The 13,247-nt window shown below is 44.5% G+C and overlaps 1 protein-coding gene across 2 annotated transcripts in view; it reads left to right on the top strand.

Annotated features, from left to right (window-relative positions):
• LOC141265126 (ATP-binding cassette sub-family B member 5-like) overlaps positions 1-13,247 on the top strand; it is a 762,083-nt gene that overhangs the window by 731,153 nt on the left and 17,683 nt on the right. For both annotated transcript variants that reach the window (XM_073677803.1, XM_073677802.1), the window contains exons 24-26: positions 664-820; positions 1,566-1,763; positions 2,615-2,821. In XM_073677803.1, the coding sequence (XP_073533904.1) occupies positions 664-820; positions 1,566-1,763; positions 2,615-2,821 (562 nt within the window). The remainder of the gene's footprint in view (positions 1-663; positions 821-1,565; positions 1,764-2,614; positions 2,822-13,247) is intronic.

Raw genomic sequence — 13,247 nt, 5'->3', positions numbered from 1 at the left:
AAATACCGAAAAATCTATAAATGAGAACGTGTGTCCAAACTTTTGGTCTGTACTGTATATAATTATACTTACCTTCTGATGGCCCACGGTGTCCTCGTCTCCGCTTACCGGCAGCTCGCGGTAGATTAAAAGGACCTGCGGTGACTTCATTTAGTCATGTGACGGGTCACACGACCGCTGACATCGGCATGTCCTTTAGTCTACTGCGAGCTGCCGGCAAGCCAAGACAAGGACACCGGGGGCCATCAGAAGATAAGTATATATTTATTTTTATTTTTTACCATTATGTCGGTCACACTATATAAATCCATGCTGGTTGCATGGATTTATATAGTGTGACCAAGTTGTCAAGCACTTTCTAAGTGATGCTTGAAAACCCGCATGCAGAAATGCATGTGAAGAACGCTTCACATCCACTTGTCCCTGGCAGGAAAAACGCATGTACAATCCGCATGTGTTTTTTCTGCCAGGGAGATGCAGAAACGCTCAGGAAAAAATCCGGAGCATTTCTGCATCGTGGACACATAGCCTAAGATAAGGGGCAGGGTCATTATATTAGTGGCACCACTCCAGAGCTGCAATAAAAAAACACTGAAGCGGTGCTATAAATATTCCATTCCACAGTGGAATCCTTAATGCTTTGTTTTTTGTCTTCTTGTACAGTGTATTCTTCATGTTAACCTATGGAGCCATGGCAGTAGGCCAAACATTATCATTTGCTCCTGACTACTCTCAAGCCAAATCTGCAGCCTCCCACCTTTTTGCTTTGTTTAATCGAGAACCAGCTATTGACAGCTACAGTTTACAAGGACAAAAACCAGTAAGCATTTATTAGAAAATAAATTACATGATTACATTTGCTTGTTTGCTTGTTATCTATCAGATGAGAAAAGCTGATGATAAGCTCTTAGCTAGTCCAGCTAAAAATATGTTAATTTTAAGGGCCCTATTCATTATTGTATTTGCACCTGTTTTTTGTTTTTTTTGTATGCTGTGACTCTTTTTGTTTTTGTCATATTCATATTTCTATTTGAGCCTTTTTTTAGTCTATTTTACAGGTGTTCAGTTCACCTGTTTGTTTATGTTTTTGTTTGCCACTCGTGGTTGAAGTTTAGGGTTTCCATTTATTTTCATCTGATTCATCATTTGTGACTTTTTTTTTGAAAAGATGCAAAATTTGTCTTAAATGTACTCCAGTCCCCAACTCTGGAATGATTTTATGTACACCTAAAAATTGCACCAAAATGTTCAACATTTTATAGAAGCATTCAACAAGAATAAAGGGCAATTTTTATTTTGCACAAAATTCATGAACCTTTCATGGAATTTTTTGATGAAAAGTAGCACGAAATGTTTGCAAATCCTACTAGACAAAAAAAAAGATAAGTAACTTAAAAAAAATCACAAATGACCAATTGAGCCCATAGTCCTGCTGCCCTGCCTGTTTTTCAAAGTATTCCTGCTCTGAAACGTTACAGAGTAATTCATGCTGCTTTTGGTTTGGGCAGAATGAATCAAATGACAGGTTCCCTTTAAGGTATTTCTTTCTTTTTTGATCACTTTAGGATAATTGGCAAGGAAATATAGAACTACAGCAGATATCGTTCAATTATCCATCTCGTCCGGATGTGTCTGTACTACAAGATCTATCTGTTACTATACAGAGTGGGCAAACTGTGGCATTTGTGGGCAGCAGTGGATGTGGGAAAAGCACCTCTGTCCAACTCTTGCAGAGGTTCTATGACCCTTGTCTAGGAGCTGTGGTAAGATTAGTTTGCTAAAATATCTACATCATAAATTACAATTTTACTGGCTTCTATGTTTAGATAATATCTGATCTTATTTTTTTAGGTATTTTCCCACTAAACACATTAATGATTAATCAACAGAATAGCTGAGGCGAACACCAATCTCAAGAACAGGAGTCCAAGGTTAACAAACAAGCATGACCTCACCCTTTGGTCTCATTTACATTTCCAATTTTTCCTCGTACAAGAAAAATGGACCGATTATGCTGCTCAAACTTAGATCAGAGTTTTATCAGAGTGTCGTCCGAGTGTCATCCATTTTTCTCATACGTGGAGAAATTAAGAAAGTTTTTCCACTCCCTCCATTCTGATGGACCGCACTTGGATGTCAACTAAGTGCGGTCCAATTTTTTCATGGACCAACTGGCTTGCATTACTGATTTTAATCTGATCAGAATCGAACATCTCTCTGCGATTTTTGGTCCGAGGAAAATCACTAACATGTGAATGGCCCCATAGACTATCACAGGTGCGAGTTCTATAAAAAACATGGATAAAATTTGTACATGAAAATCATATGTCTGAATGAGCCCTAATTCACAGTTTGTGAGGGGTAGTCCCACATGTGCACAACCCCTCGCTATAGACCCATGAAAGTAAATGGAGCATGCATAGTATATCTTCTGTCACAAAAAGGACTTTGGGACCTTAATTCGAAATAATGGTGGCGGTACCAACAATCAGATGCCCAGTGATCAGCTATCATGTAGAAAGGTGTTATATTTAGTGGGAAAATCCCTTTAATCTTTTGATGACTACAAGGCAATCATGATCTAAATCATGCGCATCTTCTGTGGATTTTTTAGTTGTTCGATAACACTAACATAAAAGACATCAATGTGCAATGGCTTCGATCACAAATTGGAATTGTGTCCCAAGAGCCAATACTATTTGACTGCAGTATTGCGGAGAACATTGCCTATGGGGACAACACTCGGGAAGTGCCTATGGAGGAAATAAAACGTGCCGCAAAAGCTGCAAATATCCATTCGTTCATAGAAGAGCTGCCAGAGGTAAAAATGCCCAATGACTGTGATCATCCTAATGAAAAAAAGGTTTCTCCTATAAATGTAGTTCTTAACAGGAGCAAATCATGCTTGTGATATATGGATATGTTAGCTTTTATAGGGGATTATAGCTTTGCATACTTACAGTGGTGTGAAAAAGTGTTTGCCCCCTTCTTGATTTTTCAGGTGCTCAACCCGAGCAATGAGCCAAACGTAAGTCAATGGGAAATTCAAGCATTTTTCCGCATCTTGGGCTATGTTCACATGTAGCATTTTTGATGCAATTTTGCACTTTTGCATTGCTTTCAACGGTGAAATATGCATTCACCGGTAAATGTCATTTTAACATTTTACTACCTTATCTGGCCATGTGGTGTGTGATACATGATCAGACACATCCATACAGTACTGAAACAACATGGGAACAGCATGGGGAAGACCCCTGGAAGCATCTCTGACTCCCATGTCATTGCCTTAAACCATGGTCATCAGACGTGATCCTATATTACTGTGGAAATAATAGACATTTTTGGCAATGGCAAATATTAAACTCCATTTAGAATGGGCAAGGCACATTGCAAGGGACAGGAAAATGGATGTGATGGTGATGGTGCACGCAGAGGCCGAGGCCGTGGGCAAGATGAAACTGTGCCTGCTGAGGGAGCACAACAAGCACCCACATCATGTCGACCTAGCTTCCTGTCACACTTTCTAAGGGGCCGAGGAATATCACTCTTGAAGCCAGAGCAGTGTGAAAAGGTTATTTATTGAATAGCAGATAAATAAATAATGCTTCCAGTCAGTTTGCAACCACCTCCGCCCTGTCTTCCACATGGTCCAGTCTCAATAGCCGTGAGTCTGGACCACATTATTATTATTATTATTTAATATTAGAGTGCCTTTCATGTGAAAAAGGGGTATACATAGCAAAAACAATTACAATAATCTTGAACAAAAGCGTGATCGGGACTGGTACAGGATGAGAGAGGACCCTGCCCGCGAGGGCTCACAGTCTACTAGGAATGGATGAGGAATAGGATAGAGTAGGTGAGGGTACAGCTGGTCGTGCAGCGGTATGGTTGAGCGTGGGTTACTGAAAGTTGTACGCTTATCGGAAGAGGTGGGTCTTCAGGTTCAGGTTCCTTTTGAATAGGAGGCGAGAGTCTGATATGTTGTAGAGAGTTCCAAAGTACGGGGGATGCATACGAGAAATCTTATATGCTATTGTGGGAGAAGGAGATAAGATGGGAGTAGAGAAGGAGATCTTGTGAGAATCGGAGGTGCGTGCAGGTAAGTACCGGGAGAGTAGGTTCCAGATGTATGGAGGAGACAGGTTGTGGGCAGCTTTGCATGCCAAGGTTAGGGTTTTGAACTGGAGTCTCTGCACAATGGGGAGCCAGTGAAGGGATTGTCAGAGAGGTGAGGCCGGGGAATACTGGGGGGAAAGGTGGGTTAGTCGGGCAGTAGAGTTTAGGATAGATTGGAGGAGTGTGAGAGTGTTACAAGGGAGGCTACAGAGCAGGAGCTTGCAGTAGTCGAGGCGGGAGATGATGAGGGCATGCACTAGTGTTTTTGCAGATTCTTGTTTGAGGAATGTGCGGATCCGGGAGAATTTTTTTACTTGTACTCGGCATATTCCTCACCCTAATCTTCTTCCACCTTCGCCATACTTTTCCCTTTCCATCATTCTGGTAGAGGTTGATCTTGGTTTCATCTGTCCAAAGAATGTTCTTCCAGAACTGTGCTGGCTTTTTTAGATGTTTTTTAGCAAAGTCCAGTCTAGCCTTTTTATTCTTGATGCTTATGAGTGGCTTGCACCGTGCAGTGAACCCTCTGTATTTACTTTCATGCAGTCTTCTCTTTATGGTAGATTTGGATATTGATACGCCTACCTCCTGGAGAGTGTTGTTCACTTGGTTGGCTGTTGTGATGGGGTTTCTCTTCACCATGGAGATTATTCTGTGATCATCCACCACTGTTGTCTTCCATGGGTGCCCAGGTCTTTTTGCATTGATGAGTTCACTAGTGCTTTCTTTCTTTCTCAGGATGTACCAAACTGTAGATTTTGCCACTGCTAATATTGTAGCAATTTCTCAGATGTTTTTTTCTGTTTTTGCAGCTTAAGGATAGCTTGTTTCACCTGCATGGAGAGCTCCTTTGACCGCATGTTTACTTCACAGCAAAACCTTCCAAATGCAAGCACCACACCTCAAATCAACTCCAGGCCTTTTATCTGCTTAATTGAGAATGACATAATGAAGGGATTGCCCACACCTGTCCATGAAATAGCCTTGGAGTCAATTGTCCAATTACTTTTGGTCCTTTTAAAAACAGGGTGGCACATGTTAAGGAGCTGAAACTCCTAAACCCTTCATCCAATTTTAATGTGAATACCCTCAAATGAAAGCTGAAAGTCTGAACTTCAACTGCATCTGAATTGTTTGGTTTAAAATGCATTGTGGTAATGTCTAGAGCCAAAATTAGAAAAATTCTGTCTCTGTCCAAATATATATGGACCTAACTGTATATTCTAGAATATTACCTGTCTTATCTGAAATTCGTTTATGGGTGAGTTATCACAGTATGGATAGCGTGTTACACCGATCCAGCCAGGTATTATTGCCTTATAGGGCAAGCTGCTGGTACGGCAGAAAAAAAAAATCTATTATATTCCCTATTGATACCGCTGTTAGATGCATTTACAATAGGGGCAGGTACTGCAAGTTGGTATCGTCAGCTCGAGATGAGAGTTTATTCTGCTTGCATAAATCTCTTCCACAGTCCATACTTTTTTTTTTATTTGGCCTTATATACAAGTCATGATGACCAAACAAAGAATGCTTCTTAATATTTCTTCGAGGAAAATCCATTTTAGCTTCATTTTTGTATGTGGCATAATACTTTGACAACATTGTTCGCAGATATTCTATTGGTCAGCCACCAAGTGTAAATAGGTTTGAACAGCACACATCTGGCAGACTTTAAAAGGAGTATAATATTTGACACGCTTCCAAAAATGTTAGGATTATTATGGCAGTATTATGAGATCACCTCTGATCATCACGGTTTTAGGCAGTGGCCTATTAGTATGATATTGGTTAGTGACCAAGTGTGAATATGTTCAACAAAACACAGCTGGCTGACTTGAAATGGAGTGTAATATTTGGCACGCTCCACAAAATGTCGGTATTATCACCGCTTCCACAATACAGCAATGCGAATAAAATATAAAAAATGTGGCTGTATTTTGCTAATAAGCAAATGGAGCAGTAAATGGTATACTGTATGGCTTTTTAAGCAAATAATCAGGATTAAGAGCAATGGACCCTATTGTGCAGTATACAGTGTCCACAAACCCTGCCTGCCTAACTCCTGCTATCACCAGTAATATATGCAGCTGGATTAGTCCGCAGAAGGACTGTTAGTTCAGATGGGTATATATCTTGCTGTGGAATACCTATATCTAACTATTAAACCGCCAATTCTGTCCCTCCCTCAGCAGCATCTCTCCCTACTCTGTCTGTTTCCGGAGTAGACTGTGACAAGCAAAGGGTCACCAGGTCTTATATAGGCCCAATGATGCCTTACGGCGAGCCAATCACTGTAATGCCACAACCAGCGTGGCTACAGCATTACAGTGTGTGCCAGGCAATCCCTGCATGTTAATTGGCTGTTTAAAGAGTGCCAAACATGCATTGCGGGGACCCAAGCTCCCGCCTGAGCATCCCGGAAATACTCGCCGAGCATGTCAAGCAGTAAGCTGCTCGGACGCGTACCAAGCAGTGACGAGCACGCTCGCTCATCACTAATTCTTTTGCATTTTGGTCACACTTAAATATTTCAGATCACAAAACAAATTTAAATATTTGAGAAAGATAACACAAGTAAACACGAAATGCAGTTTTTAAATGAAGGTCTTTATTATTAAGGGAAACATAAATCTAAACCTACAGAGCCCTGTGTGAAAAAGTAATTGTCCCCCAACCCTAAAACATTAAATAAACTCTAGTGCATCACATCTTAGGGAAGCTGAGTTCAATTTCCCTTGCCACACACAGACCTGATTATTGCCACACCTGTTCTCAATCAAGAAATCACTTAAACAGGACCTGACTGACAACGTGAAGTAGACCAAAAGATCCTAAAAAGCTAGACATCATGCTGTGATTCATAGAAATTCAGTAACAAATGAGAAAGTAATTGAGATCTAGCAGTCTGGAAAAGGTTCTAAAGCCATTTCTTAAGCTGTGGGACTCCAGAATCGCACAGTGAGAACATTATCTACAAATGGTGAACAGTGGTGAACCTTGCCAGTTGGGGCCAGCCGACCAAAATTACCCCAAGAGCGTAGCAACAACTCACCCCAAAGGTCAAAAAAGACCCCACAACAACATCGAAAGAACTGCAGACCTCAATTACCTCAGTTAAGGTTAGTGTTCATGACTTCCCCATAAGAAAGAGACTGGGCAAAAATGGCATGGTTCCAGTACAAAAACCACCCCTGAGCAAAAAGAACAAAAAGGCTCGTCTCAGTTTTGCCAGAAAATATCTTGATGATCGCCAAGACTTTTGGGAGAACACTCTTTGGACAGACAAGACTAAAGTTGAACATTTTGGAATGTGTATCTTTCATTACATCTTGCATAGAAGTAACACAGCATTTCAGAAAAGGAACATCATACCAACAGCAAAATGTGGTGGTTGTGTGATGGTCTTGGGCTGTTTGCAGCTTCAGGACTTGGAAAACGTGCTGAGTAGTGATGAGCAAGCACTAAAATGCTTGTGTGCTTGTTGTTAGGGTTGAGCAAATCGTAGTGCTCGGGTGCTGGACTTGAGCAATAAGCCCAAAGTAGGTCTATGGGATGCTCAAGCATTTTTCCGATGGTTCCCCCAGAGGTTGCAGGAGGCCTAAAAATTGCCCAACTCAATGGAACAGTGCTCAAATGACATGGGAACAACATGGGGAAGAACCCTGAAAGCATCTTGACTCCCTGGTCACTGCTGTGAATGATCTTGCCAGAGTACTACGCCATTTTTACAGATACAGATTCACAATAAAACCTACAAAAACGAAACCAAAGTGGATTTTCCTGGAAAAAATGTTAAAAAACATTCTTTCCAGGGTAATGACTTGCATATAAGGCAAAATAAATAACCCACCCCAAAAATGCTCCTCCACACCTTAAGTTATGTTCACACGTAGTGTTTTGCCCTTTTGAATTGCTTTAAACCGTGAAAAATATATTCACCGATAAATGTCATTTTAACATTTTACTAGTGTTGAGCGAACATGCTCGACACTGCTCGGTACTCGCCCGAGCATCACGCTACTCGGGATGTTCGGCGAGCACCGAGCATTTCCGGGTTACTCGGGCGGGAGCTCGGGTCTCCGCCCTGCATGTTTGGCGCTCTTTACAAAGCCAATGAACATGCAGGGATTGCCAGCCAGTCACTGTAATGCTGCAGCCATGTTGGTTGTGGGCATTACAGTGATTGGCTGGCCGCACAGCGTCAACTCGAGTATTTAAAACCGGGCGCCGCCATCTTGGACACAGTCGCTCCGGATTAGACAGTGTAGGGACAGCGCTGCTGATTTAGGGAGAGATATAAACTGCGAAATAGTTAGTGTAGGGTCTGTAAAGGCTGCCACAACAAACAAACAGTCCTTTTCAGGACTAATATCCATCCCAGATACCAGGCAGGCAGGCTGTATAGGAGACACAGTGGTTATACCAGCAAACGCTGCATTACAGTCCTGTATGCTCCTGTTGCTGAAATTGCTGGACTTAGCACCAGGTGTCGGGGGCCAGGAAAAATCCTTTTTTTTTTCCATCTAAATCCTCCTTTTTTTTTCCTCCTTCACACTGTACAAATACCCGTCTTATTAACCTTTTGGTGTCTCCCCCTCCCCCCCAAAAAAAGCGTGTCTCTGATTTTTCAGACACAAATATAACTGTTGAAAATAGTCTGGTGTAGGCTAGAGAAACAGAAGTGTTGTTTTGCACTTCCACGGTTCAAACCTCTGTATTATCCATTTTGGGCCATTTGTATCTAAAAAAAAAACAGTTTGAGTGTGTCGCTCACTGTTCAGCCGCAAATCTATATATTTAAAAAAGTCTGGTATACCCCAGTAAACAATAACTGTGGTTTTGCCATCCCACTGTAAAAAATCTCTATTATTCAGGTTTTTGTAGTTTTTTCCATAAAGAAAAACAGTAGTGTCTCCTGACTGTTGTGACACAAAAATATATCTGTTGAAAATAGTCTTGTGTAGGCCCGACATCCCAGTGTGGTTTCGCAGTTCCATGGGTCAAATCGCTGTACTATCCAGTTTTGGGCCTTTGGTATAAAAAAAAAAAGCAGTTTGAGTGTGTCGCTCACTGTTCAGCCGCAAATATCTCTATTTAAAAAAGTGTGGTATACCCCAGTAAACAATAACTGTGGTTTTCCTCTTCCACGGTTCTAATCTACTCTTTATTACCCTTTTTCCATTGATAGTGCAAGTATAAGCTATTTTACTTCATTTACAATGGGCAAGGCGCGTGGCAAGGGACGTGGAAGTGGACGTTCTGGTGATGGTTCGTGCAGAGGACGGGGCCGTGGCCAAAGTGAAAATGTGCCACAACCAACAGCCACATCTTCTCGCTCCCACTTCTTGACCGAATTACTAGGGAAGCACAGAACAACACCAGTATTGAGAACTGATCAGTGTGAACAAGTTATTAATTGGATAGCAGATAATACTTCCAGTTACCTGGGCACCACCACCTCCGGTCTGTCTTCCACACGGTCAACTCTTAGTAACCGTGAGTCTCGACCGCATACTCCTCCTCACCCTGATGCTCCTTCCTCCCACCATGCCGAGTGTCGTCAGACAGCAAGTGATCCCACACTTGGACACTCTGAAGAGCTGTTCACTGGTCCATTTCCAATATTTGGGCCCCTCGACTGATACGCTTGAAGGGGTGGAAGAGGAGATCCCATGTTGCGATGCCCAAATATTTGAACAGCCACGGCCACAGGAAGTCGACGTTGGCAATCTGTCACAAGAGTTGGACAATGACGAGACACAATTGCCAGGAAGTGAGGAGGAGGATCGTGGTGCGCAAGTGGAAGAGGAGGAGGTGGTGGATGATCTAGTAACTGACCCAACGTGGAAGGAGGACATGCAGAGTGAGGCCAGCAGCACACAGGGGGAGGGAGGCAGAGTACCCCAACAGGCAGGAAGAAGCAGTGTGGTGGCCGCAGACAGAAGGCAGGCAACCGTTCCCCGTAACACCAACACGAGGGACGTTGCCAGTACAAGCGGTAGGTCTTCCAGAGTCTGGAATTTTTTTAAAGACTCTGCTGATAACCCCAAAAAGGCCATATGTTTCACCTGCCATGCCAGCATCAGCAGGGGTGACAAAACTACCAGCCTGACCACCACCAGCATGATCAGGCACATGGCAGCACAGCACCCGACTTTGTGGGGCGAAACTCAGGGTCCACGACCAGTGTCAGCGGGTGTCACCACTGCTTCTTCCACTGTTGTGCGTGCAATAGAACCCCCTGTTGTGTGTGCAAGGCAATCCCCTGTCCATACTGCATGTAAAGATGCCCCCTCCTCTCAGTCTTCACTTGTTATGGCAGTTTCTCAAGAAACAGCAACAACGTCCACGTCCACATCCCACCGCAGCGGAAATTCGCAGCTAACGCCCCACAAGCCACAGTCCTAAATTCGCACATTTCACGACATTGGAAATGCTGCCTTTTAGGCTGGTGGAGATGGAATCCTTCCGCAATCTTATGGCGATGGCCGTCCCTCGGTACTCCGTCCCCAGCCGACACTATTTTGCCCGGTGTGCCATCCCCGCACTACACAAGCACGTGTCCCAAAGCATCTGCCGTGCCCTCAACAACGCAGTTACTGGGAGACTCCACCTGACAACGGACACGTGGACCAGTGCTTGTGGCCAGGAACGGTACATCTCTCTGACTGCACACTGGGTAAACATAGTGGAAGCCGGGACCCAGTCGGACCTTGGAACGGAACACATCCTCCCCACACCGAGGATTGCGGGCCCTATGTCAGTCAGAGTTGCCCCAACAGTGTACAGCTCCTGCGCATCCTCCTCCCCCTCATGTTCAGCCTCCATCTCTCAGATATCACCACATCAGTTACAAGCTGGAAGCATTGCAGTACTGCCTCCGCCAAGCGGCAACAGGCTGTGCTGGAACTCATAAGTTTAGGTGATAAACCTCACACTGCTTGTGAGTTGTGGACAGCTGTGAAAGAGCAGGCAGATCTGTGGCTGAGACCGCTGAACCTACATCCCGGCATGGTCGTGTGTGACAATGGCCGTAACCTGGTGGCGGCTCTGAGGCGAGGTGAGATCACACACGTACCATGCCTGGCTCATGTTCGTGGTTCAGCGGTTTCTTAAATCGTACCCCGAGTTGACAGATCTTCTCGTGAAAGTACGCCGCCTGTCAGCTCATTTTCGCTAGTCGGCTACAGCTTCCGCCGCCCTTGCTGTGTTGCAGCAGCGTTTGCAGCTACCGGCACACCGACTGGTGTGTGATGTCCCCACACGTTGGAATTCTACCCTCCACATGTTGCAAAGGATTTGTGAGCAGAAGAGAGCAGTTGTGGAGTACCAGCTGCAACAAGGCCGTCGATATTCAGGTCAGACTCCACACATAAGACCTCAGGAGTGGACCTGGATGTCGGACATATGTACCATCCTGACAAACTTTGAGGAGGCCACCAAGATGGTGAGTGGCGATGACAACATCATTAGTGTCAGCATCCCACTTGTCTTTCTTTTGCAATGCTCTCTGCAGAGAATTAAAGAGGAGGCATTGCAGCCAGAGTATGATGAGATGGATCAAGAAGCCGTAGCGGGCGATTACACACAGCCCAGCCTCATCTCATCCCAACGTGCATTGGGAGACAATGAGGGAGAGGAGGAGGAGGAGGAGGAAAACAGGAGCTGCTATCATGCGTTGTAGACGGTAGTACCTGTACAAGTGTCATACCGTCGGTTCAGCGTGGGTGGCCTGAGGACAGGGGGGAGGAGGAAGAGGAGGAGGAGAGCATGGTCAGTCATCATCTTGGTGAGGACACGGAAACCTTGCCCGTTACCATTCTGACACGCATGGCTGACATTATGTTACGCTGCCTTAACCTGACCCTCACATTGTCAAAATGTTGGGTGACAGTCATTACTGGTTGGTGACACTTGTAGACCCCTGCTACAAGGAGAACTTTCACTCTCTTATTCCTGAGGTGGAGAGGTCTACAAAAATGGGGCAGTACCAGAAGGCCCTTGCTGCAGAACTCTTAAAAAAATTCCCATCTGAACACGCTAGCGGCAGAGGTCACAGTTCGTTGCCCAACCAAGGCGTACAGGCGAGAGAGATGCAACTCCAATCCAGCAGAGGCAGGGGAACACTGTCAAAATTCTGGGACAGTTTTCTGACACCCGCCCAGCTTACAGGCCCTGAGGCGCGGGGTACTCTCACAAGGAGTGGAAAGTTTCAAAAGATGGTGAGGGAGTACCTTGCCGACCGTACCAGCGTCCTCCATGTTTCCTCTGTGCCTTTTAATTATTGGGTATCCAAGCTGGACACTTGGAATGAACTCGCTCTGTACGCCTTGGAGGTCCTGGCCTGCCCTGCTTCTAGCGTGTTATCGGAGCGTGTTTTTAGTGCCGCTGGGGGAATTATAACTGATAAGCGCACTCGCCTGTCAACTGACAATACTGACAAGCTGACCCTTATCAAAATGAACAAGGGCTGGATTGGGCCAGACTTCTCATCACCAACAAATGACAGCAGAGTAACATAAAGTCAAATCCACTGTGTTATTTCGGGAGGTGTATTCACATGCACCGCTTCATACCCACACATGGGTATACGCTTCCTCATTTCGGCTGTTTAATCTTCTTCTCCTTATCCTCAGCCTCCACCACCACTATAACCACCAGGGTGCCAGCATTGCAAGTTCCTCCGTCCTTATTTTTGGCAGCTTTTGCTTGCAAGGCATAAGCAAATACTATGGGACACCCACTCCCCAATAATGGGACTTATGTTTGTAATATGCTGTACTGCATGGCTCTTGTAAGGGGCATTGCAAGTTGCTCCGTCCTAATTTTTGGCAGCTTTTGCTTGGAAAGCATAAGCAAATACTATGGGAGACCCACTCCCCAATAATGGGACTTATGTTTGTAATATGCTGTACTGCATGGCTCTTGTAAGGGGCATTGCAAGTTGCTCCGTCTTAATTTTTGGCAGCTTTTGCTTGCAAGGCATAAGCAAATACTATGGGACACCCACTCCCCAATAATGGGACTTATGTTTGTAATATGCTGTACTGCATGTGACGTGCCCCCTGGGCCGTGTGTACACGTGTGTGGGATACCCGGTGCCGGGTCTCTGGGGTCTGTAG

Source organism: Phyllobates terribilis, unplaced genomic scaffold (assembly GCF_046119375.1).
Source record: "Phyllobates terribilis strain yellow unplaced genomic scaffold, ASM4611937v1 Scaffold_4__5_contigs__length_816908805, whole genome shotgun sequence".
NCBI classification, from domain to species: Eukaryota; Metazoa; Chordata; class Amphibia; order Anura; family Dendrobatidae; genus Phyllobates; species Phyllobates terribilis.
This window is presented reverse-complemented; position numbering and strand designations above follow the sequence as displayed.